Consider the following 27,797-nt stretch of genomic DNA (forward strand, 5'->3'; position numbering starts at 1 on the left):
CTGGGATGCTTTCAGGATGAGCAAAATAGGCTCTTGCTGTCCAGGTGTGGTTCAGGTGGTTGGACCATGAAGTCCTCTTGAGGCAGCCTGAGCTTTTAAGTGCCCAGTTCTTTAAGAGAGTACTGATTTATGGTAAAAATTCTGGATTAGCAGAAATGCTTCCTCTGGAAATCTAATGGTCACTTCATTCTCCACTATTAGCCAAATATCTAAATAAACTTTGGATTCCACTCTGAGAGCAAGGCTCTTCTTTGCAGCTCCCCACAGCTGATAAATATCAGAATCTAATGCTTTTTAATGCTGGACTCACTAGTAGGATTACACAGTCTTAAATCGTGCTTACTCTTAGTTTGAGTCCATGTTCACCATCTCCATTGGAAGATTTTGAAGAAAATGCAGACCTGTTGTCAAACTGGAGTTCACTAGCATAGCCAGGCTCAAGTGGAACTCCAGAGAAGTGGTGTGAGGACCCTGTGTGTCCTGGAGTGCTCCCAGCTTCTCCTTGGCTGGATGAGCCAGGTGTGGTGCCCCTCTGGGGTAGCACAGTGGTGGCAGCCAGGCCGGCCAGCTGGAGGCAGCTACAAACCATGAAAGCCACAGGGTCCAGCACACTTAAACCCGTGCTGAGGCCTGTTTCTAATCTCTTGCTGATGAGCTATCCAAAAAGTTAAGTAATCTGGCTCAAGCAGTACTGAGCTCTTTCTCGGTAAGTGGAGTCGCTTCTGCAGTGACCCCCAGTGCAACCAGTGGGGCAGTCAATATGGCACTTGAGACTGTCATTTGGAAAAATACACTGGTTTGGGGTTTTCTAAAGTTTGCTTTCATTTCTCCTCTGTTTTCATTCTGTTGCTCAGAACAGAAGGCAAGATGCCCACATTAGTGTTGCAAATCTTTGGACCATCTCTATGGATGCTTGCAGACAGGGGAAACTGAACAGATCTCCCTGGCAGGCCCCTCTCTGTGCATTCCAGCAAAAAGGACAGCTTGGGGTATCTTTGTCTTGCTCACTTTTTGCTAGTTTTCTCTTGGCAGAATTATGAAAAAAGTTCCGTAATTTTCCACCACAGCTGCATTCCAATGAACATGTGGGTTATTCTAACATACAGTATAATTTTGCTGGTAAGTCACTGCTATTTCATACTTTTTATTTATTTATTTACTTTTACTGGACTAGTATATTTTTAATTATGCCTGTGCACACTCATTCTGTTGGATGAGCTGTCTCATGCAGATTTATAGGTTGAGAATAAACTTTGTGGTTGTCACACACTTTCAGTAGGAAATAATACATGTTTTTATGGAAAAGGATTTACAGTTCTTAGATTTATAAAGAGAATCCAAGTCTGCCAAGCTATGAAATTTTATTTGCAAATAAATGTTCTGCTTAAGTGTTCTTAAGACATCAGTATAAACATTGGAAATATAAATGCCAAAAATATGAGTGCCATCAAAGAAGGAGATTTTAAATTAAATTCTTAGTTTCCAAAAAAATGTGTTGTTTTGACAGAATGTCCTCTCTTTGCCAGTAAGCTGGGGGGTATCTGTAATGTTTCCATTCCTTGATAGAGCCAATATATATTGTGGAAGTCCCCACAATGTCCATTTGCTTGAAATCAAAAGTAAATACTTCCAAACAAACCTGCAGTGTTCAAACGTGAACCTTTTTGGGGGTTAAGAGCAGTGTATTTGAGGAAGCCATTAAAAGGAGTCATCTTAAAGGGTTGCAGGTATTGCAGACTATAAATGTAGGTGTCGCGAGGGGGAAGGATGGTGCAGTCTGTCTTGTAGGAGTGTGCAGGCAAGGCAGCTGTGATTGCACTGACTGATGTAAAAGGGCATTTTTCACTATTGGATGCTAATGGAAAGGTGGGAAAAAAGCTACAAAAATGCCTTTTTTTGTCCCTTTCCTTTTTTTTTTTATCCTTCAGTAGATATGTACTTATAAAATTGATTTATTCTGATTGATCACTTCTGCTCCTGCACGTCCCCTTACTAATTTTTGCAGTGTTCAGGGCAATGCAGGTTAAGGCCCTGATTCTCATACTGACACCGCTATGTAAATAGGTACTAATCATTGGACTTGTCTCAGTGTTAGTCTGCCATTACAAAAGAATCCTTGTTTGAGACAGTTGTCCAGGTTTAAATTTAAACATAAATCTTAGTTCAGTTATGCTCAGTGGAAGCAGTTTCTTAAGCATATCTTTAAATATAGTCCTCAAAAGAGACATTAATTTAGCATTTGAGAAGCTGAACCCTAAGGTACACAAACATACTACCTTTTGTCTACTTTCAATATTCTTCAATACTTTTTCTGTTTGTGGGATTTTCAAACCAAATATTGATTATAATACTATAGGGCATTGGGGAGTCACAAGTATGACATAAAAGAATAAATTGAACATACAAAAAATGCTACAATGAAAGTGAAGAACTTAAAGATATATTGAATAAAACTACATAAGTGGGATTTTTTCTTTTGGCTTTGGATTTGGATTTGTTTTTTTTTTTTTTTAATTTATTTTGGGTGTTGTGTTTTGGGTTGTTTTTGCCATTAAAGGTATGATATGTCAGTACATCATTAAACCCTTAAGCCCTTTTTCTCAGAGGTTTTTTTTTTTTTTTCAAATTTTCCAATCTTGCAACAGAGATGCAACAGGCTCCTTTGTGCCTACACCATCTCATCATTGCAGCCATAGAATTACCACAGAGTTAAGACTGTTGCAACATTTTCTTGAAAGACAAATTACCACAAATTAATATTTATATATCTTTCAGGCTGTTTTGTTGGATGCTCATTCTGGCTCCATTACTTGCCAAGAGACTGTTGTGACTCAAGTACATAGCATAGACTGAAAAAGCGAGCATGTATCCCGAAAGGGGGAGGAAAGGTCATTCCCTGTTGAGCAAACCATTTAGCATAAGGGAAACATCTTTCTTTTGACAGATGGGAATGCAATCCCTGCATAGTCTTGCAGTTTTGTTTGACAGCTGGCTTTGAAAGCTATGGTCTGTCTGTGCTGAGCTAGGTGTGGGTTTGAAGCAGTGTAGGTGTGCCTGTGCCCCACAGTGCATTCCTGTGCATGACCTGCAGCGTGAAGGAGCCGTGCATTCGTGTGTGTGTGTGTGTGTGGTTCTGTTTGTCGTGGTTTCTGTGTGTTCATGTTTGTCAGCCCCACCTCCCAGCATGGCCGAGATGCTCAGGTCAGGGATGCCTCAGTAATTCACCATGACTCGCTCTGCATCTGGGTTATGGAGAATTTCTTATGGCACAGTGTAAACATTTTAAGAGCCTAGGTATATATGCATCAGTGTTAAGCTTGTCAGCCTGCAGCAAATTCACACAAGAAGTCTGTCTATCCATTGATGGAAAACAGGGAAGAAGACAGATTCTAAAATCTAAAATAATTCCTTATTTTCTTCATTACTCCTACGGGTAAAATAGGCTGTTTGTCTGACAAGAAACTGGGGACAGAAATCCAAGACAGTATGAAATTTTATTCAATTTTAATATCTTTGCAGGATCAAGATTAGTTCAAAGCAATCAAGGAGAGATGAGAACAATTAGCCTGCTAGCTGTTGGTCCAGTGTAACTTGGGTAAGGTAGGGATGAATGGGATAATTCCTGACATAATTCCTATGCACGGGACAGACAGAGTAAGTTTACATGGGAAAATTTTAAAGGGTTTAGGAAAGAAGTTACGTGAATATATATATATATATATATATATATATATATAGATATATATAGATGGTCTGGAAATTTGCCCCACAGTGAAGAAATTTAAGAAGCTAACCCAAAATTAGGTTAAGAAATTGCTTGATCCAAGTTTGTCCCAGGCTCCTTAATTTAGCAGACAATACCATAGTGAGAGCCAGAGCCTGGGAAATCTGCACAGAAACAAATTACTTTAAAGTGGGTAAGTTTGTGTTCATTGGAATAAAGGAGGTGATAGGTTATGTCTTTTGATAGAAAAATATATATTGCTTTCAAAGATGATGTATGATTGATAAAAGAATTGTCAGATGAAGTATCCTGTCTGTGCAATACAGCATGAAAAATTAATTATTAAATCCATCCAGGTATTTCTTCATGTTTGAATATCTTAATTTACAAACTCAGCTGTTTTCTTCAGTTTAATACATTATTTTTAGCAAGCATAAAATAGAAGCAAAACAATCCATTCAATAAATATAATCATGCAGAATCCAATGCCTTCTAGATCCAGAGCTCTTGGACCATTTTAAGATCTATGCTGCTGCCACCATAGTGTGGATATAAATATTAATCTACAGTTCTTCATGTGTAATAGTTAGAAAAGGAGCTCTGACACATACTTTTCCAGGCTTCTACACAGTTAATAAATAGTCCTCAAAAATACTAGGTATCAGCATTCTTGCAGTTTATTCCTGGTTTTAGAGAGGAAGATAGCAATGATATCAGTAATGCAGCAAACCGTAGGAATAGAATAGTGTCAGTCTGCATGTTTGGACTTTGTGGTTAAGATTTAGATTTGCCTTGTTTGCAATCTCACCATAAAGGGAAGGCAATGATCGGTGTTTCCTTTCTCTGGGCAAGAAAGGTAAGAATTGATTCAATGCTAAACAGTTTATAGGATACAGCTGCATTTTAAGAGAGGGGCTAAGGGTATATATAAGACACAATCTCCTAGCTTGAACCACCATGAAGTGGGAGGGAGAGAAAATAGGGTTCATCTAATGATGTGGGAGAGGAGCTGAGTTTGTGGTGCTGGTAACACAGTTTGATTTGTCTCACACTAGCTACTAGCCATGGGATGCAGGAAAGAGGGTAGGAAATCCAAACGGTTCTCAGATCTTTTAAATGTTTGTATGATTTCTTAAGGGTGCAGAAGGAAGTTGTGTTGAGTCCTATAATTGATTTATATCAGCAGAATTATGTGCAGCTATTCAGTTGTGTTTATGGTGCCTCTTTGTCCCTGCCTTCCTAGCATGTTCCCATTGCACGTGGTGCCAGTTCATGTAAACAGCTATTTTCAATATGCAGATGAAGTTATTCTTAACTAATGTACATGGTCAATCTGTTCAAAATGCCATAACTGCACATATTTTTAGAAAGATACATTTTTCAGTTTATGGCAAGATTTTAAATGAATTTCAGAGTGATGTCTGGGAGAAAAAAAAAACAAGCTTTTTACTTAGATGTGGAAGTCGCTCTAGCAGCTTACTATGACTTGTGGTTAAAGAACATAAACGATACCTTGCAGAAAATTGAACGCAAAGTAAGGGGGAAAAAACAAAAACCTGCCACTTCTATATATGCTGGAAGCTCATTTGAGGGAACCACAGAGCAATTGTGAGGGTGCTCTGCACAGCTTATTGCTGGTTCTCTGGCAGAATTAGGTGTCTATGCTGTGCCTTCAGTGTTTCTTTGACTGTTTTGATGAGAGGTGGCAAGAGAGACCCTGGTACAGCCCTCTGGACTTTTTGCTTCAAGTCAAAGCTGCTTCTTTCTGTAGCAGAACAAAAATTTCATAGCCAAGCTAGTCTGTCCAGGCACACACCTTCTGCTGAAATTCCAGCTACTGATCTCATCCTTTTTTTTCCAGCTACTGATCTTATCCTTTTTTTTTCCTTCAAAACACCAAGTTGCATTCTCCTAATTTTATAATTAGGAGTAAAAAAGCCTTTCTGAGCAAGCTTCCCAAGGTCATTTAGAGCTCCTTAGGCTGATGATGCTAAACTAGGATGGATTTAGCATCTTTACTCCAATCACATTATGTTTTTCTCAAAAATATTCTACTATTTTCTTCTTTCTTTTTTTTTTTTTCTTCCTGGCCCCTGGCAGCTCCAAGTCAGTCTGGTTAGCGCCTGTACAATTTCTAAAAATATTCTTTAAAATCTGTCTCCAGATGCATGTACAACAGCTATGGTTGTACATGTTGGTTGTTTATGTTGGAGGTTTATGGTGAAGCTAAAGATGTCACTGGTAAAGAAAAGGAAAGCTAGAACCATTTTAGGCAGGAAGATTATGCAGTACTATCTGCAGTGACATGGTAGTGTAATGCTGGTCTGCTTTTAGATATTTCTAAGCATTTAATTATAAGAGGCTCCTTTTAACTCCTTAACCTGCCTGGGACTGGGATCTGAAAGGATCAAAAATGGCTTAAACCATGAGACTCTCTTTTCTCCGTATCTTTAGAATCACACTGTCAGGGGAATTTTTTTATATAAGCATGACTATTTGTGATTATGGCTTAATGTATATCAATTTCCTATTGAATGTGGCCTGCTTCACTGTTTTTCATACTCTTTTTCTCCAGACCATCTGAAGGGAAATTCATATGTCCTAATACAACAAATATATATTGGAGATTGTGCAAGACAGAGATTTAAAACATATCATATGCACTTTTCTGCACAGTTTGCAATAAGCACTGCTGATTGTTCTAAATTCAAAATGTGTCTGTTTCTCATCAGCTGAGGTTTGATGAATTGCAAAGTATACCATAAAATATAGCCTAATATATTATAACATACATCAAGGACTTACTAGGTAAGTCCTCTGCCCAAAGTTCAGTAAGTGTTGCTTGACCTAGTAAATAACAGCTGAATATCTCAGAGAGAATCTAAGCCAGCATCTGATTTTACAGCAGCATGAATCAGACAACTGTGTCAACAGCAATACATGTTTCATCCTATTTAGGTTGAAAAGGCCCAGCCTTCAAGCTATTGGTGTAGTTACACTGGTTGGTCACATTCTGAAAAGTGAGTTTTCTTTTTCATGCAGTTGGATAAGTGGAATGAATGTTCTTTCATCTGTACCAGTAACAAAAACATACACAGAATGTTTCCATTGCAGTTGAATTCTGTATGCAGTTATGGAACAAAAGCATTAAACAAAGTGAAACTTTTCCCAGAATTCCCCTACCGCATACACATATTGTGGTAATTTACTCTGAATTTAAGAATTCTGATCCTCTTTTTATGTCTCAAGTAGGAGCACTCTTTGTCACATTTGTTCCCAAGTCTTTTTAATTCCAGATTTGCATTTTCAAGGCTTTTATTTATGCAGGGACCAGTCAGTTTTTCTACATTCTACAAGCTTGGCACCAAAAGAAGGAAAAAATCCCTACCAATTGAATTTGGGGCCCAGATCTCTCGCCTTTCAGCACCTCTGTGAGCAGACATGGTGTGGTGGTATTTCAGAATTTACAGCAGGGCTTCAGACATTATGAGCTTAGAGAATTTATCTTCCTTTCCTTTCCTAAGTATGAGGAAGTGGCTGTTGTACTGAACTACTGTGTTGGATATAGAAGAATCACCTGTTTCCCTGCAATATCCCATACTCTCACTAATGTGCCAGGAAATTAGGTATTTGTGATAAATTACTGTGTGATGTTATGGTCAGCACTTTCATGTCATTCCTGACCAGATTCTGAACTGCAGCTCAAAACTGCTCCAGGATCTGAAGCTACCATTCCTGGTCCTGAGATGTCACAAGGGGCTCTGGTGAACTGTGATATCATAGCTGTGCTATGGAGCTAATGATGAACCTCAGCCAGGTAGTTCCAAGGTGGATTTTTGAGTAATTTTTAAATTTGCTCTTGATTTTATTTAACAAGGCCCTTTTACATGTTTTGTTTCATTTTGTTTTGTTTTGTTTTGTTTTTTTTCCTGAGGAAATGAGGAAAGGAAAGTTACAGAACCACCTCCCCAGGTTGCATGTTCAATGTGCATTTTTCAACGTATGTGAATCTCTGCACCCACTTATATCATGGTCCTGCATTGGCAGGTTGTGTCAGGAGTTGCAACAAAAATGCAGCAGCATAAGGGGCACATACTGGGGACATATTTATCTCATGCTTCCTGCTGCAAAGGAAGAGAAGTACCAGACTAAAGGGACAATGACACCTATAAAGAGTGCAAACAATCTGCAATGTAGTGAAGGAGACAGTTTAAAGACTGGTAGTACCTGGAAAGGGGAGCTCCTCCTAGAGCAGAGATACCTTAACATCTGGTTACTCTGCTATGACAGTATCTGTATTCTTTATGAACCTGAACAGTCTCATTAGCAATTTCTAAGAGATGTAGTAAATACTAGTATATCAGGGCCTCTGAGAAAATTCCAAAGCTCTTTTGGACAGTAAGTAAGTGAAGAGAAGCCTCATAAGGTGGACTGTTTTTTGACTCATAAGATTAGCCATCCAACTAGTTAGCTTGGAGTTTAATTGAGTGGCTTAAATTGCAGTGAAGATGTTCCCCATATTGTAACGAGACGGGAAAACTCCTTAACAGACTTCAAAAATTCTAAGATAGTAGATTTAAAGATTATTTTATGCCACATAGATTCACAAAACAATTTAATGTAATTCATAGAGGATTTTATGGTGTGGTTTGGACATTAATAGGGTTTTATTCGTACCTGTCTGGGAGCATGGTATGAATCACCAAATGTTGCCAGTCATCAGTGATGTTCACATCTGAAATTCCTGTTGCTGTGCTGGGCAATACTGCACAGTCATAGACTCACTATGTAACATATAAGTGATTTTTATGAATATGAATATTAATAATATGCTTTAAATGTTCTGCTACAGATTATATCTTCCATTTTTCATGGCTGTACAAACTACTAGTTTCAGCAATAAAGTTTGGGGTCATACTTGCATACCTGCTGCTTTAGCATACCCCCAAACATTATTGTTGGTGTGGAGAATTACCAGTAAGTTCTTGACCATTACTTTTTCAGCCTTCATTTTTTTTCCCTTCTGAGCTTGCTTCACTCTATTAGAAACTTCTCAGTGCTAAACTGCAAGCATGACAGTTCAGCTTTGCAAGATCTTTCTAACAAGAACAAACCCCAAAAGATAGAGATCTAAAATCTCTGGTTTAGATTTCATTTTATTTGTCATCTTTTATGAACAAATTACGAAATATACTTAATTCACAAATTGGAAATATTTACAATTTCTTTACAACAAGGCATTATTGAGGTTTTGATTTATGGCATTCTTAGAGCATTCTGTCTTTCAAAACAAAGACATTGCTTTTGTTTTCAGCACACTGTTCATTTACACTCTGGACGTGAAAGGGGAGCTTTTTGTAAGAGGAGTTTGCACTCTCTGTTGATATGATCTACTGGGAAAACAGAAGCAGGATGCATTCAAAATGTGAGGAGAGGGACTGTGCAGATGTGTTGCTGTACCATGCCATGATCTGAGGCCATCATTTTACACCAGATGCTGCTAAGTGGAGAGGAGAAAAAGATTCCCCTGAGCCATTCTTCCTCTGCCTTCTCCTTTGAGTGGGCTAAATGCAGTTCAGTTTGGGTTTTTTTTCTGATTTTTGAGTCTTTATGAGAATAAGAGTCTTGAGAAGTCTATTTCAAATACTATCACAATTCAGAGAGATTATTCAGACAAAAAAATGAAAGAGAGTAGCCAGGAAGTGAATAAATATTGTATATCCGCAAAATGTTTAGGAGACAAATTTTGAACATGGTTCTAAAAGGGAATTGCAACTATGCTGGTCTGCAGTTGTGATGTTTGAGCCATAAAAGCTAAGATAGTTTCATTTTCTTAATTTCTTGGAGTCTATTCTTTTTTTCCTGAAGAAAATTCTAAAACCACTTCCTTCCATGGAACTTTTAAAAATTTCTTAATATACACTTCCATTATAAATCAGATGTGGGCCACCATTGCTTAGGTTGTCTGTCATTTCCTAGAACAAGAATAGAAAACATTAATTAAATTAGAATTATTGTAAGGTGTTCAAAATTCAGTTATCTAAGGTTGTGATGAAATTTGAACAAACTCAGAATTTCAAACATTCAGAAACACTTTACATTTTTATTTAGCTTGATAAACCTCGTTATAAAATTTTTTTTTTCCTATATGAATTAGGTACATTTGAAAGCTGATAGACTCATTGATAGTGATTGAGTTGGACATTACACTCAGACCACATATACAGCATTGATGGCATCTGTACAAGTTTGTGATGTTGTCCTTTGCAATTGCATCAACTCAGGCTCGTGTGCTGATCTACAAAAGAAGGAAATGGTAGTTAAGTCTCTGTTTCTTCAAACCTCTGTCTGTGCTGACATACTGCAAACAGGTGCCATTCAATGCTTGCTGAAATAGACATTTGGGAAGTAAATCTAGATCCAAACAGGATCTAAGGGTTTGAACTGCTTGTTTTCTCTTGGGATGGGACTGATTTTTCTTTTGCCTTAATATGCCAGTCTGCAATTTTTAGCAGTTCAGGGATTGCTTCTCCAGTGGCAGGTGAGTCATCCCAGAGTAAGCTGGCCAGCTCATGAGTCAGAATCCTAAAGCACTTAAACCAAGATTTGTTTGGAGATAGATTTTCTAACTCTCAAATTGAAATCCAAACAATACCCCCTTAGCAGCTGTCTAAGCTAGAGATGGCTGCATTAATTAAACAGTTCCCTGATTTCCAAGGCTGCAAAGCCGCATTGAGTTGATGGTCAGAACTACCTTATTCTGAGCAATCCCAGGCCTATTTCATACCAGATTGAATCTGGATGTAGAAATGAGTGATCTGCTGCTTATATCCAATGACAGAGAACATTCAGCTATGTCAAGAGGAATGGGTACAGGTAAAAATGCAGCTCGGAGTATTTCTAAAATTCAGGTAGATGAGGTGGAGGTGTCAGTGTTGGACTAGTTCTAAAATAGTTGCATGATGACCAGAGGCTCTTCTCTGCATGGAAAGATTAAATTCACCTCTTCTTCCTCCTAGGTACACTTGGAGAAAATGTGGAATAAAAGGGATTTGTTTGTCCCCCCTTCCTGTGGAAGCTTCTGTAAAAAAAAGTGAAGCAACATTCATTGGGCTAGATAGAGAGAGAGAGAAAAAGACAGAAAGAAAGAAAGAGCCCAACTCTATAACATAGCTGCTGAGATTCATGGCAAAGAGAAGAAAATTATACAAACTGGTCTTTATTACTAGTCTTACTTTGTCTCTCTCTTCTTTTAATCCACAGTATTTGGCAAGCAGAGACCAGAACTCAGGCTAACAGGGTTAAAAAGCACTGATGCCTCCTTTCTCAGGTGTTACCAGCTATATTTTAAAGCAAATCACAGGACTTGATTGTTCCCATCACAGTTTTTGAAAGAAGGGATGTTCTGTTCTTCTCTACAATGTAAGGTTAGGCTCATCACACCAAGTAGCCTTGCCAATTAATACTCCTGAATCAAGCATAAACTTCAGAGCAAATCAGGTGTGAAACTAATTTTGAGTGTTTTCTACCACCCAGGTCTCCATTTGTAGATGATGGTGTTGGATGTTTTGGTATTGTACCTTATTCTCCTCATATATTGAAGAGGAACATGCATGCCTTACACTGGACTATGGATCCCAGTTTGGGGGTTGTCTGGCACTACAATTTGCTTATTTGTGGGTGCCTAAAGCCTTTGTTGGATCTACACTGAAGATATCTGTTAGCTGGGAAAGAGACCAAGAATACCAAAGCCATTTAATAGTAATTATCAGTCAGCCATATTTTGATAGTAATGATCTGTGAGAAGGCTACTCATGAGTTTCCTTTTGTCAGCTTCATCACTTTAATCGTCTGCAGACATCAGCTACTAGAATATCACCATAGTTTCAGAAAATATCAAAACCCATGTATTTTTCCCAATATTTCTATTTTTTTAAAAAAAGAAGTTAATTTAAATTAAAAAATTGCTGAATTCAGGGAATGAAGGAGCACACAGATTAGAAGCAGAGTGAATCAATGGTGGCTACATCCAAATAAGAGCATTTGGATGCCTGTAACTAGGGTGAATATTTTAAATACTCAACTTACTTCTGGATTGCAGCATTCACCACGTAGAGTTATGTCACTACTTGGAAGCACCATTCCTGCCTCAGAGTGACATCACAGCATCAGCCAACTTTGATTAGCTGAAACTATGACTTCCTCGTAGAGGTGGTCCTTCCTGAAGTGACATAACAACATGGTCGCTCCCTAGTGTTCAGCGTACCTTGGAGGTAACTCTGGTGTCGGGGGAATCACCGGACAGCTGGGCAGGTCGGTTATTTCAATACCCCTCAATCTCTAATATAAATATAACAATTATACAATAAATATAGCACAAATAAATGCACATGCAGTACATGTCTACATTACTGTATATCAGTATAAATATACAATATAGTTTTATATATAAAACACTTCTAAGCTATTTTCTAAAGTAGGGTTTAATTTAATGTAAGTTTTTATGTAGACCTCATTATCTTTTAGGGGCATGCTGTGAACTAGTGTACTCAACCCTGCCAACAGCAGGCAGTCTATGGGTCTAAGAAGTCCCAAGTCAGGCCATGTACATTGTGGCCCTTCACCCGAGATAAGTGGACAGCTGGCAGTTCAAGAAGCTCAGTAGGTCAACAGGCCAGGAAGGTAGGGCAGTGAACTGCTGTTACACATGGTCATCCTCACCTCAAATTGATAGGGTTGGCAGCAATTTTTTTATTATGAAAGGTTTTTTTCTTTCCAAGCTGTTTCTTCTTCCTTTCTCTCTCTTCTTTTCTCCCATCTTTGGCCTTGTTGAGGCAAGAGTCTCTCTGAAAGTCAATATCTTGCCTTCCATCAAAAAGACTATCATATTTGCCTAATAACTCATCAGAATTCTTCTTCATTTTAAAATGTGATGGAGAAATGTATCTTGTCTGTTGATTTCATCACCCTGCTTTATGTTACTGATGTAACCTCTACTGTTTAACTTTTTAAAACTTATTTAAAACATGATCTTTTTAAGATGTTTCAAACCTCCTCTTTTTAAAACACATTTCAAACATCATGTAAGATTAATTCAGTTTATATTTCTACTTGGAGTCTCATCTCAGTTAAGAAACCAAAGAATAGTGACAAGTCATTTTTAACCGTTATATCATGTTTTTTCAGGGAATCTGAAAACAGTTCTACAGTCTGACAAACTAGTCCTTGTTCTGCTCTTCAGAGGTTTCAGTAGACAACAGACTCTTGAACTTAACAGTAATGCAAACTTGCATGTGGAGGTTTAGGTGGGCAATCAGCTTGACTTTTTTTTTTCTGCTCCTTTTTTCAAATGAAAGGCATTGGATAGATACTAAGTCCAAATGCAAAGCACAGGGTTACAAGTATTTAACCCTTCAAATATTATTCAGATCTGTTAAGTCAAGGAGGTGATTTGAAGAATTCTGTTCCATTAATTGTTTTGGTCCTATGTGCTCAGCTTTGGGAGCTTCAGTTTCCACACCTAATTATGTTCCTATACACCTTGGTAGGTTTCCTAGTAATACAGAAATGAAGTAAATGCTCAGTGATGCAAATAAGACCAGTTTCACTTATATGTCTATATATGCCCTTAGATGCTTAGGTTAAGTCACCTAAATTTGTGAACTGTGGCTTTTGTGTTTAAATAACCTAATTTATAAGCTGAGTACTTGGGAGAGGAAGAAATTGATTAAATCCTGGAAGCATGCAATGATGTGGTTACAGAAAGCTTTCTGTGCTTTTTCACAGTACAATACATGATAATTCATATTAATAAGGCTTCCAATTATTTAGGAAGTGCTATATTTAGCAGCTAAGCCCCTGAATAGCTATACAATGGAATTATGCTGAAAATGGATGTACTTCATTGAAATGGATGTACTGCAAATATACAGTACCTAAAAATAGCTCCATATAATGCAACATAATAAAGCTTACACAGAATGGCAGCATTTCGTTTTCCAGAAGCTCTTTCTCATATAAAACTGAAAACTGAATACATCTCATGCCAACTGTAAACGTTAACACATACAGTAACATTTCAGGAGAAGCAGAACCAATAAGGGAGGACACACAACTCACTTTTTCTGCCATTTCATGGGAGTGATGCAATGAATGTTCCCTTTCCGAGAACATTCGCCTTTGTTCATAGCTGGCTAGCCGACAAGTGAGCCATGAAGAAAGGGTGCAACCACCGATTCCAATGCATGCAAGAGACATGGAGGCAAGATGCAAGGAATAGAGAGAAGATGACTTCTTTGTCAGAGCACGAAGAAATTGAAAATTTAAGATTCCTCCTATTAGTCCACAGATGCAACAGGCGGAAAAAAGTATCATCTGTCAGGAGAGACAAGAGAGGTTATGTCACAGTAGTATTTTTCGGAGATGGCTTAATGCATATAAAATATGAGATAACCATAGATGAATTCTTTGATAGCATCACTGACTGCAAAACACCACACAGACACTTGTTTTTAACTTTCTTAGCTCCCACATTGCTCCTGGGGAATATATTACCTTCTGGTATACGAGAGTTAAGATTGATGTTGCATGTAAAAAAAAGTTGGGTAAAATGAGTAGGTAAAGTTCAAACCTATTCAATGGAAAGACTGCTAGAACACAAAACTGATTTCCAGCTGTTCATGCAAAACAGTAACATGACAGAATGTGTCGAAATTTTCTATTGTGCAGTTTATCACTCTGCCTCAGGAGTGAATGCGTCATGTATTTGTAGTGAATCTCTCTTGCTTTGTGTTCATTATGACCATGCCTCCTGCACAGTTATAATTTATTCAGTCAGATTGCAGATTGGAGGCTTTCTGCAGCTTTTGTGCAGTCTTTGAAATCATTCAAGGTGAATGTTCTGGTCAAAGAAGCAAAAGAAAAAGCAAAGAAATCAGTGATGCTGCTTTACAGACGGTCAGTTTGCTGACTATATGGCTGTTTGGTTTGTTTAGTTGATTTTAACTTGAATAAAATATTCCTGGGAATTTTAGAAAGCTGTGAAACAGACTGAAATCAATGAGACACTTTTAAAGACCTCCTATTGCTTTTAATCACAAAGATGTTATGCTGGTTGAGGATGTGCATTAGCCTCAAATGATTCAGGAGCAAGACCTTGTTATGGAGACAATGTTAAATGATTGTCTTATTCACTTCCATTGATACTGCTGACCTGTCAGATGATCTAGATTGGCCTTTAACATTTCTCAATATGGCTTTGTATATGTACTTATCTACTGTGGTAGAAAAAAATTTATGGAACCTTACAGACTACTTCTGTACACAACTGGGCTGAGAATTTCACCAGGAATGTGGCATTGAGGATGTATATTGCAGTCCACTGGCAAGTAACTGTTCCATGAGACCTCCAGAACAGATGGCTTTTAGAAACTGGTTATGGTACATGTTTTATGAGATGGGACTGTCATTTTAACAGAGTTTAGGATAACTCATTGATATTGAAAAACAATTGGAGAGGACTTTTGATTCCTGTCACATCTTATGCTTGTTTTCTGTGACTTCCATCTGTATGTGGCAGAATAATTGAGCTGACAAAAAATTAGGACAGGCATTATCACATAAAATAAAATCATGTCTTTAAAATCGAGTTCTGCTGTGACTTGTTGAGTAATAACACTGTTTTGCTGCAGTCAGAAAATGACTGTACCTAAAGAGACATCTTCCATCACTTTAAAATTTGCATACACGTGTTTCAGATTGCTAAACAAACTTGCTAAACAGCTTAACTTGCTTAACAGCTATGATATCTAGAAACAAACTTGGTCAGCAGCCTTACTGAGATGGCAACCCAGTGTTGTTTTTTGAAGGGGAGAAGATACAGTCCAGTGACATTATTGAGAAGCATTTATTGACTTGACATAAATCTATATCAAGTGATTTCAAATCAAAGTTTATCCAGATACGGATAAATAGGAATGTATGGCTTAAGTAGTATGACCTACATAGGCCATTTCAGTACTGCCTTGTTTTTCATGACTATTCCAAAGTGCTGATTGCTTTCTATAGATTGCCAACTTGTAATTCTTCTAATTGCTTATCAAAAACCCTGGGATGCAGAAAGCCCCCATTAAAGAAATCAAATTAGGTAAGCAAGCCTTTCAAATACTTAAGTGTTATGGATGTAGTGGAAACACTTACAACAAGTCCAGATTTTTTTTTGGCGCACAATATTCCACATATGCCGCAAAGCAGGAACTGAAAAAAAAAAAAAAGAAACCAAACAATTATTTCATCGTTTAAGGTATGAAGTTCAAAACCCACTGTGTTGCTGAGGTGGTGACTACAGTTTAGGCAATGGTTACAGTAGTCAGCATTTTTGTCACAAACCTTATGTTTCAGGAGGTTGTAACTCAACCATAAACACCCTTATTAGATAAAAAGCTGGAATGAGAAGTCCGAGTCACCATAACTCATAAGAAAATAAATAAAACCTGAATTTTAAGCTGCTTAGGTAAGCAAGTTGGAAAAAAAATCCCCAGTGTTGCAAGCATAAAAATGCCATTTTACTGTTTTGTTTTTCTCTCAAAAAAGTTTAGAAAGGCACTAGTCACTGATCCAAGTCATCTACTTCTTAGCATAGCATTAATTAATGCCCTGATCCTACCATCTGAACTACTGAAGGATCACATATGGATTGTTGTCTTCAAGACAGTGGAACCCTGTGCAAGAATATAATTCAGTCATGTCTGAAGGTGCAGGTGTAAATTTGACTACATTTGTTGGTGTGACTACTCTGGGCATGCAGAAAGATCTGTTTCAGACTCTTGACAGCCCAGTTCACAAGAGAGAGCATGAAAGCATGAAGGTATCCATCCTTTTTTTTTTTTTCTGTCATTCCCTCACACAACTGGTCTGCTAATTGTATCAGGCATTAGGCAAAAATTAATTACTAAACAACTGATAAAAATAGATTATAATGCTTAATAATGACCTCTGTCAAAGACCAGTGATGTCCTCTGATGTCTTTTTCCTCCTACATAAAAGTGTAACAAGGAAAACATTGAATAGTCCCCAGGGGAGCAGTCATAGTAGGAACTACAGTAGTTGCACAAAAGTAATAAGGTCTTCTCCAGGTGTTAGCAATATTGTCAAAAGATTTCCTTGATACCTCATAAACTCCTTTATTAAGAAATCTGTGCTACCCATTTTCAATAAAGCTAACCCTACTCCCATACTGAGAAGAAATTTATAGATTTAAAACTGGATTTTTCCACACTATTTTTGCATTGAGATGGTATTTCTAGCAAATGGCTCTGCTTAACCCTAATTTAGAATTAAATCACAGAAAAGACCTGGCTGTTACATAAGAAATTTTAAAAAACAAAGAAACCAAAACCCTAAGAGGTTCTATACAGCATTCAGAGTCTGTGTAATATATTTCAGGTACTTTTTATTTACACTTTAAAATTTTGCAACTTTGCAATTTCAGTTGAGGAGTGGCTTTAACTCATAGTTTATCTCCCTCTAACTAAAGCAGTTTGTGTGTATAGCTAAGTATAGGCCTTGAGGTGTCTTTTTACTCTGAGTTAGACCCATGAAAACAGTTCCCCACAATGCATGTGGATAATTTTTTTTATACTTTTTTTGTATATTTTGTATATTTTTTTAATGTTTACACTAAGTATCGGATATGAATTTAACACCAATCTGATTATGAAGAGGGCTGGGTCATGTGGACCATGGTGCTGAATGGCTCAGGACATACCAGATTGCACAACTGGTAAATGCTGCTAGAACCCACTGACTGGAATAACAATAAAACCAAACAAATCACCAGGGACAATGCTTGCTGTGCGCCTTTCCCACAGCCAAAGAATATTTCAGCTCATCACATCTGCTCTGTAAGTGTTCACTCAGGCTTTCTGTGAAGTTTTGGGGTTTCACTCCCAGTCCTACCATTGCAGATTGCCTTCAGCTGAAGGCAGGCTTCAGATTTTCACATCATGTTTTGTATTTCTCAAAATGCAGAAACCTCAAATGAAATTTGTTGAAGACATCTTTGTAATTAAGTCCTATTCAGTCAGACTTGGTAAAGTGGATTAATAATATATTTTCTCTCTGTAGTGATTGAATAGGATTGAATGAAATTTTTGTATATAGAAAAATTAATTAGTGTTGAAAGATATCATCATGGATAGTTTTTACTTGTTAACTAGTTTAAAAAACTATGGGTTTAATAATTCACCTTCAAAGCTGAAAGAGTATGAAAGAGGTCACCCATTTTTTCAGGAATGTTTTAATCCAGTTTGAGTCAATGAAGCTAATCTATGAGCCCTAAAATACCAGGTTCTCAAAACAAGGGGTGACTATTCCATATAGAACATCTGACTACCTGGAGTAAAGATCTGGATGCAATAGTTAAATGTACATTAAGTTTGCTGATGATACTAGACTAGGAGATACCATGGACTCTGTTAAGTACAGAGAGGCCTTACAGAGAGATGTGAATGGACCTGACAGCTGGGTAATCACCAAACATATGAAATTTAACAAGAGCAAGTGCCAGATTCTGCACCTAGGACGGTGTAATCCTGGTTATATGTAAATATTGGGGTCCAAGAGATTGGAAAGCAACCACAGGAAAAGAGATCTGGGTGTTCGGCTTGATGACAAATTGAATGTGAGCCAGCAGTGTCCTGGCAGTGAAAAAGGCCAACCATGCCCTGGGGTACATCAAGAACAGCATCACCAGCTGGTCGAGGGAAGTGATTGTCCTGCTCTATTCTGCTCTGGTGCAGCTCCTTCTTAAGAATTGTGTGCTGAGTTGGATGCCTCAGTATCAGAAAACTATCAAACTGTTAGGGTGTGTCTGGAGGAGGATGACCAAGATGGTGAAAGGCCTCAAGGGCAAGATGTAGGAGGAGCAGCTGAGGTCACTTAGTTTGATCAGACTGAAGAAGAGAAGACTGGGGGGTGACCTCTACACAACCTACACCTTTCTCAAGGCAGGCGGTGGAGGAAGAGGTACTGATCTTCTATCTTTGCTGATAAATGACAGGGCACAAGGAAGTGCAGTGAAGTTTCATCAGAGGAAGGTTCTTCGCTGAGAGGGTGGTCGGTCAGTGGAATGGGCTCCTCAGGAAAGGGTTCATGGCACCAAGTCTGTCAGAGGTCAAGGAGCACTCTGGATGCTACTATTAGTCATGTGATTTAGTGTTAGGTAGTACTGCAAGGAGCATGGAGTTGGACTTGGTGATCTTAATGGGTCCCTTACAACATGAGAAATTCTACGATTTTGTGATAATATTGTATTGCGTCACGTATACTCTGTATGTATTTTCTCTCTCTACATCTACAGTATTTGTACATATAGGCAAGGAATAACATGTTCCATAGTCAAAGAACTAAAAGAGTTTTATTTGCATTCTAACCCAGAAGAATTGGATATTCATGCTTCCTCCACATTCTTCTGTTTAATTTTGAGGTCATGCTGAAGTTTTATAATCTGTATGCCTATGAGATAAACAAGTTGTGAAACCAAATGTATTCAAGTGCCTGAATATGTTAAACCTTGGAAAAAAAAGCATTCAGGCAGTAGCAAAGGATTAATTTTATTCAGGTTGGGGTTTTTTTTAAAGATGACAGTGTATTGCGTTCATAGAGAAAAGGCTTGCCCAAAGCCCAGTATGGTTATTTATGTCAGCAGGCATTTTGCAGTTAAAACCAATGGATGACTTTGAGCCACCAGGTCAGGCAATTATACCTCATGCAAAACTTTGAAACTTATAAGCCAAGTTTACCACTCTCTTCTAAGGCTGATTCACTGGACACAGTGGAATCCTGCTGTATGAAGAGAGCATTAGTAATACCATGGCTCAGGAATACTGCTTGTGTAGAGTTTCTTTAGCCAAGCTTTTCCATGTGGAGGCATCTAGAAAGGTTAGGATTTCAGTGGGGTATCATGTGATTGACTGTGTTGTCTGCTTTTTGATGGCATAGAGACTTACGCCTTTTTTTTTTTTTGTGGTCGTGCTATAGGAATTTCCTGTAAAATTTTTGATGTCTCAGTGTTGTGATCAGCAGTAGCGAAAAGTGGATGGGAGAAACTACACTAGCTCTGTGTACCAGAAAAAGGATACAGTAAAAATCAGATTGAAGGCATCTTTTGCTTAGAATCTTCCCATCAGGGGCTTTGTTGACTTGACTCTCTCTCTGTTCTTGGCTATGCTGAAAGACTTCATGTCAATATGTCATAACAGTAAAACTAGATTTATAACTGTTGAGCTACTCTGGACTTTAGTTTACCCTTGACTAACTAATACTGTCATGGTGAGGACTTGCTCCTTTCTACTTGATCATTGATTATCCTTAATCAATTTTTACCAACCAATCTCATGGTTGGTAAAAATCTTTATCTCCCAATCTTTAAATGTAATTATATTTTCTAACCATGTATTTTCTAACAATGTAACCTAACTTACCTGAGGTAAGTTAGGCAAGCAGACTTATACTGAAAATATAGTAAATCAGGAGTGGAAAAGGAATATGTAATTGAAGATAAGCTTCTTGTAAAGAATGCTCAGTTGTCAAAAGTGTTCACAACTCATGCAGAGAATAAGGCTAAAACATTTCACTGAGGATAAGTTAAGCTCATAAGCCGTACAAAATGCCCTGGAAGCCAGAGAGAGAACTTCAGCTGGAACTTTTTTTAAACAGATGTCTGATTGTTGGACTTACATTTTAATTATTATTAATAATTTTTAAAAAAATCATAAAATGCTGAAAGACTCACTGATAAACCTACACATCATCAATTTCACTCTGACCCTATTGATTATAGGGTTACTTTTGGTTGCAGACTTATTCACACCTCCTATACATACATGATATTTTCATCAAGACCAGCAGAGAAGTCATGTGTTGTAACTGTTGGCACAAGTCCAGAGAAGGAAGTTGGTAATAGGGTAGGAGCACCTCCCCTAAGATGGTAGGTGGAGAAAGTTGGGCCTGCTCAGCCTGGGAGAAGAGAAGGTTCCGAGATTCACAAATTGACAGAATATTCTGAGTTGGTAGGAACCCACAAGGATCATTGGGTTTGCGTGGAGACCTCATAGCAGCCTTCCAATATCTGGAAAGCTGGAGAGAGACTCTTCATTGGGAACTGTAGTTACAGGACTAGTAGTAAAGAGGTAACTGGAAGAGGGGCAGTAGACTAGGTTGTCCAGAGAAGCTGTGGATGACCAAACCCTGACATTGTTCAAGGCCAAGTCATACAAGGCCTTAAGCAACCTGGTCTAGTAGGAGGTGCTCCTGCCCAGATGATCTTTAAGGTCCCTTCTGATCCTTATTGTATGATTCTGTGGTTCTATGAGTTTATGAGAATGTATCATGAAGTAATAGACAGAGGTGTAACGCCTCTTGAGTGAATGGTAAAAAATCCAAAGAAAGATACTACAAAGTACAAGAGCTGCTTAGAGACTGAGTGCCTCAATCCCACTTTCAGTGATGATTCACCATGGACCCACCAAAGTCAGAGTCACCCTGACAGCATGTGTGATTGCAAGGTGATGCAGTAGTGTCTGTCCATGGAGTTTTTGTCATGCACACTGCAGCTGTACCTGCTAATGTTCCATATGCATATTGGAAAATGTCTCTTTGTGTCTGTTGAACTTTGGAAAAGAACCCCAAAGACCTCCCGGAAAAGGGCAGTGTTTACTTTGAGACTGTTTTAATTTACTTTATATTGAATGTTGCCTTGAAACAAAACCTCAGATCTGAAACCCCATACATTTTGGTAAGAAGGCTAAAATCTCAATATATATTCAAGTTCTGTGGTTTTGATCCATCCCTATTTCATATTTTCTGGAACAAAAGACTTGGCTTCTTGCACTTCCTTCTGGAAAATGGGAACTTAGTCCCTGGTAGTCTGAAAAAGATTCAGCTTTAGTTAATCTGCAGGAAGTCAAAGATTTGTTTCTTGCCACCATGCAGAAGAAAAGGAACTATTTTTATTTTATATCTTGAAGCTAAGAAACCTTTCTGTCTTACATTTTGAAAAGGCAAAAGTGATGGCGAGTGTAATTTCCTGGAAAAAATGAAAACTGCACATAGAAAAATTTCCTGGACACAGGCTGAACAAAATAGTAGAGAAAACCTGTTGAATAGAAGGACAGCTTGATCCCTAGTCATTGTTCATGACAGAAAAGATAGCTAAATTGTATATACTGCATGGAAAGTCCTCTATGAGTCATCCAAATGTATGTAATGTAACACAGGAAGGGAAATAATTCCAAAATGGAATATAACACAGTGAAAATGCAAGTGTATCATACCTATGCAAATGACACTCTACTTGGAAGACTAAAACATCAAGACAGAATTAACAGTTTCACTTTTATCTACGTTTGTCAGGTAGTAAACTATAAAATTCTGTGTTTTACACTAAAGCTACATAAGCATGTGACTTCCAGGCCAATAACCAGGAATTTGAAATTAGTAATGTAAAGAAAGAAAGATTCTATTTAATAATGTTTTTCGACTCCATCCAAATGAGAAAAAAGCTGAAATCCCTAATGGATTAACTAAGCGGAAGAGATATCTCTAATTGTAACTCTTATTCAAAGCAGTATTTCAGAATAAGGTTTACATTTTCTTAGCACAGACATAAAGGGCACAGAATCTACTCATGAAAACAAAGACATCAAACAAAGTAAAAATTAAAACAGTCTAGAAGATCAAGCCTAGGTACTAGGTTTGCCTATTATCTCCACAGAGAAATGCAATAATCTTTTGCAGAAGGAGGATGGACACTTCTAATGATGTTGTCCCATGCAAGTGATTGTGGAGACAGGAATGTCTAGCTGGCTGAAAGGCATCCAGACACAGAACCAGAAGCAGCAGCATTGCCAAAACCCAACCTTGTGTCCCACCAAATCTGTCATGCTGAGAGGGGAGGCTCTGTTGTAACTGAGGCATGGTGTTAATTCATGTCTAATCTGAGCCAATACCTTGTCTGGCAGTATGCTGTTGGGTGTTATCAGGTCAGGTGGTGCTACACTTTCCACTGATTCAAGCCATATGCAAGCAGTTTAAATTCCATCCCAGACCCTGTGATTAGTGTTTCCACTCATCTGGTTATAAACCTACAGAGATGCTTTAAAAATGGAAATATTTTTTTTAGAAACAAATCAAGGAAATTAAGAACTACGTTTCTGAATCTGAAAGTTTACCCAGTGTGAGTGATTTGAAGAACCTCCACCCATCTCTAAAAACACTTAAATTCTCAGCGCAAAATAGTAACGTTTAGTTTTTGTTTGTTTAGAGCCTATCAGAAAAACAAATAAAAATAATGCTTTCTGTTTGTTTAGTATCAAGTATTTGGTTTAGAGTGTGGCTGCTTGCATCTCAGAAAAGTAATAAATGAAAGATTATTCGCTTCAGGTGAACAAAAGTCTTATCATAGCAAAACATTTAAGCATATGCTTAAGTCAGTCTATATTCAACAGATCTTCTAAATACAACCTAGGAACTAGATGGACCATCTTCAGGTTGGTTTGTGCCTTTCGAGTCTCTGAATGAGAAAGAAAACGTACTGAAAGACCTCAGCTGAATTCAGTGAATTGTCCTGGCTCCATGCAAGACAAGAAGCTTCCACCCTTGGTATGTCCTTCCCCACCTATAGGTACAGAACTCTTTCCAGCTTCTACTGAGCTCACTGAAAGTCCTGTGATTCATTTCATTGTGAGCAGGAGCCAGACAGAAATATGGTCAGTTTGATGAAAATGCAATGCATATGTTAAAATAAAGTAGGATCACATCTGCATTTTGTCCATGCTAAACAATAATGTGATTATTTAGTGCTGCTTTTGAAAAAAAAAAAATAGTTTGACTATTCTTTCCAAAGGAAACTTGGCATCAGTGAAACATAGATGTAAAATTTAGTGGTTTAAAATTCTAGGCCACCAACATTGATTTAACAGTCTAAAAAGGTTTTCTTGCTCTGGGAAAGTCCATACAGACTGACACTTTTTATTTTCCCTCAAATCTTGGATAAAAAAAATTGAAGTAATTGAAATCAAATATTCCAAGTGCCAACTTGGAACAAATTTCTGTAGCCAAACACAGATTTTTAATGGGGAGGCAGACTTCAAACTGTGAAAAAATTACAAATCATGGAAACAATAATTCTGCCTCTACCTACAGATAGGCAAACAGACCAACATACAGAAAGTGCATATTTGAGAGCAAATACATTCAGATATTTGCCTTTATAAGGGAAGAAATTATTACTCTTGTGGGGCATAGCCATAAGTGAATCATCGGGTATCTCTCTCATATATGAAGATAGATGGTATATTTGTCTAAAGATGTGGCTTTTGTCTCTCATTCTCTCTCTCTGAGAGGGATACTCATTTGCAGCAAGGATTTTTTCACCACTGCAGAATAAATGAGGATTAGAGCCATACACATGTATGTGTGTGTGTGTGAATATCTATTCATTACTCATAGTGATAGTGATGAAACCACAGTGTTCTAAATATAGATAGGGAAATTATGTGACCATTTAAAAAAAATCTGTGAATACTTTTTGGTTGATTATCCTCTGACTTTTGTTATTTGTGCAAAAGCCTTTGCTATGGATGCTGTCAGTTTTACTATGTTATTGTTAGTGGTTCAGTGTTCTCATTGGTTGAATTATTCTACAATACGTCATATAACTGAATTGCAATGGTGGATTTCAGAAATATCCCTCAGATTCTGGGAAACAAAGAAAGCTGAGAGACACTGATTACAGCCTACAGAATAGTTCATCCCAGTACAAACATAAAAAATAGAAAGAAAATTTAGAAATCAACAACGTATGTACTTTAGGGTATTTGGGACTGTTTTTGTTGTAGGTTTGTTTTTGTTTTTAGCTTTTTTTTTTGCAATTTAACAACCATGGCCTATTTTAAAAAGAACAGATTGGTGATGATGTAAACTGGATAGTTGTCTTCACATGCTCCAAATAATTTGAGAAGACAGTCACACCTTCAGTTGTTTTCTTATGGCTACTTTTTAAACAACTTGCACTATCTTCATCCAATTCAATTCCAATGCGAACAACAGATTTGAAACTTCTTTTTTTTCCCATTTTTATGTATTTTTTGATACAGACATTGCCTAGGCTTTCCATTTCTTCATTCTGATGCACTCGACTTTCCCTGACTTGCTTATACATAATGCAGGGCATGAAATGATCAGGGTACTTCAGCCCATGCTTAACTTCACTTGTTTGTCAAGTGCAAAGCATCGTAGGGAGGCAAGTGTAGAAGATAGAATGTGCATGATTTTTAAGATGCCCAAATTTTAAGAATTCAGGTTAAGGTTTCCATGGTGATGCTATCTTAATCTTCTTCCTTATGAACTTGGGTCTATGCTGAGTTCCACCCACATAAAAGGACAGAACAGGGTCAAAGGTTTTCTGAGCATTTCCAAGTAAATTGCAATAGGAGGAATTACACTGTTCAACTTAAGTGGTTTGTATCTTAACATGTCAAAGAATTAGGTTTTCTTTAATGTCCCCTTCTTTTCCTTAGTGTTCACTTTCAAAGGAAAACTCGTGTGAACTGGAAAAAAATATATTTTATGCAAGAAATATCCTTTAATACAGGCAACATGAGCTCAGTGTAAGGTACGGTGAGCAGAAAGGAGGCTTTTGCCACTTCTGCAGCAGGACAGTCCTGAGGATTGTCCCAACAAACCATTGTCCAGTTGTTTACATTTGAAACTAGTTACCCATGGCCCTAAACATCCCTGGAGAACTGTAAATCTCTGGCCCCTTTCTTGGCCTGCCTGCCTCACCTGCTAGTAGTCCCTTAGTCAGAAGGATGCAACCTAATAGTTTGAACGGCTGGAGTAGTGCAAAGAGAGTGGTATAATGGTGACAATTTAGACCACAGATCTTTAGTTCAAGGAAAAGTAAATCATCCTTTAGAAACATGTCACCCCACTCTGCATGTCACTTTGATTTTCTCATTTCCTCTACTACATGAAGCATAAGCTTCTTGCTTCCACTTTACATTTGCTTTGAGGCCTCTCTCTGCCTATTCAACCTGCAGTTTTTCTCAGTTCCCTACACTTGATGTCAGCCTCTGCTACCTCTGGTTGTGGGCATCCTGTGTCCACTTGTTACATTTGCAAACAAGTCCCTTTGGGTTACCTTCCATGCCTCTGCAGTCACATCTGAGAATAAGTTCTTATAAAAATCTGAAAAACCCCTTCATTGTCTTCTGTCTTATTCCTCTCTAAAACTCTATTATGAACAGCTCTAAATCAGCCAGACTGCTGCTGGCTAATGCAACCACCTGTTATACCACTCAGTTTTGGTTTGTTCTTTCTTCATACTTGCTGACACCCTTTTACACTCTATCTGTCTCTTACTCCGATTATAATGTCCTTGGAAGCCAATATCTGATATGATAGAATCTTAATCTATGCCTAGCACAAACTCTGGGGTAACAGCATAGAAAGGAATGAGGCAGTTATGCAGGAAATGTGCATCGTCATGAAACGATATCAGCTGTGATAGCATTGTCACAAAATGCAATCACTGCATAAAATACTGATCTCACTGACTGATCAAAGCTCTTTGAACTCAGTGAAACCCAGGAAATTGACCTTTGCCATTAAATCTTCAGATGGACACATGGTTTTAAGTAATTTTTTTCTTCAGCAACAATGATCAGAAGCCTCCCTTTTGGGAGTGATTTTTGATAGTATCATTACCAGTTGGCCTGGTAATATCATTACCTGTCTGATCTAGTCTTCATTTTCATTTCTCACCTACCTGTTCTGCAGTGCAGATTTATATGTGTGTTTATATACTGTCAAAAATATTTATCACTGTTGTCAATAAATAATAATTATTGACAGTGAGACTATCACATGAAGCACTTTGTCTGAATTAATCTATAAATTAGAGGAGGTTATGCTGGTGAATAATCAAGAGTGTTTTACATTTATCATGTTATCTGAAGCAAAGCAAACAATCATTTTAGAAATACTGCTGTACAATACAAGCTGGCCAAAACCAGCTTTGGACTTCAAAAATGCCCACTCATGTTTAGACTGAATATTCAACATTTCCTATCCTTTGTTTCATAAACATAAGTAACCATTTGGAGGAAAATTCTTCCTATAAATATGCACATCTCAAAGTGGAAAAATAAGAAACAATTTTGAGAAGTGAGAAATGCTCTGTGATATGAACATGCTGCTTCTATTAACCCATAACTGTGTTTTCAATTTTTTTGTTCATTTTGCAAGAAGCCCAGGGTGCCCAGTGCATGGGAACATCTTTCTCCTTTTCCTTCCCAATGCCTCTTTCTATTTTTCCTCCAAAAGCTCAGGACTCGGCTGGCATACCCTTGACATTAATTTAAAGCATCTTTTGACAGTCTCCTCATCATGGACAGGGCTGTTCTTTTTAAAAAGCAAAACTCAGTCAATTTAAAGACCGTAAGCTATGACCCGGGTTTCACGCGAACCATCGGGCTTTCCCAGGTGTGAGAAGGGGTTCAGAGAAAGTTCAATTGCTCACAGCCAGACTGAAAAAAAAAAAGGAAAGGAGCGAGAAAGAAGAGGTCTCCCCGCTCCCAACACACACATCCATCTGTCCCCGCCGTGCCTCCCCCTCGCCCCACGACTCCGCAGACCGTACCCCAAGCACATCGGAAATGGACCGGGAGCGGTCGGCGCAACATGCACTCGCGGGAGGGAAGGGAAGGGGAGGGAAGGGAAAAGGGGATGCCTTCGCACGGTCTGATCACCACCACAAAGAGTTAAAGAGAGAGTGAAATGGCTAACGTACACACACCCCGCTCCATACCGGAGAAGAGTCTCCCAGCTGAGGTTTATGCTCTGTGAGGACCAGGCTGAAACTGACCGCCCCCACGGCCACGCTGGACACCCCTAACCCTATCTCCAGCACGGAGAGCACCAGGAGGCTCCCGATGATCTGGCTGCTGGTGCACATCCTCCCTCGGTCATCCTTCCTTCCCGATCAGCCGGGGAAACCGCGCAACCTCCTCCT

At 38.2% G+C, this 27,797-nt stretch overlaps 1 protein-coding gene across 1 annotated transcript; it reads right to left on the minus strand.

The window, feature by feature from the left end:
- Nucleotides 1-328: 328 nt before the first annotated feature.
- Nucleotides 329-27,740, minus strand: TMEM196 (transmembrane protein 196). Its single transcript, XM_062501098.1, has 5 exons — nt 27,594-27,740; nt 15,923-15,979; nt 13,844-14,098; nt 9,646-9,699; nt 329-655 (listed from the first exon to the last, which is right to left on the minus strand). The coding sequence occupies exons 1-5, from the start codon at nt 27,738-27,740 to the stop codon at nt 329-331; spliced, it is 840 nt and encodes a 279-aa protein (XP_062357082.1).
- Nucleotides 27,741-27,797: the final 57 nt, after the last annotated feature.

The sequence above is a fragment of the Cinclus cinclus genome, chromosome 1, assembly GCF_963662255.1.
Source record: "Cinclus cinclus chromosome 1, bCinCin1.1, whole genome shotgun sequence".
NCBI classification, from domain to species: domain Eukaryota; kingdom Metazoa; phylum Chordata; class Aves; order Passeriformes; family Cinclidae; genus Cinclus; species Cinclus cinclus.

Excerpts from the sequence above, each read along its gene's own strand:
- TMEM196 (XM_062501098.1), bottom strand. The coding sequence starts at position 27,740 with ATGTGCACCAGCAGCCAGATCATCGGGAGCCTCCTGGTGCTCTCCGTG. Across the intron at positions 15,980-27,593 it reads AGCTGGGAGACTCTTCTCCG|TTCCTGCTTTGCGGCATATG; the intron begins GTATGGAGCGGG and ends TTTTTTTTTCAG. Across the intron at positions 14,099-15,922 it reads AAAAAAAATCTGGACTTGTT|ATGATACTTTTTTCCGCCTG; the intron begins GTAAGTGTTTCC and ends CTCTCCTGACAG.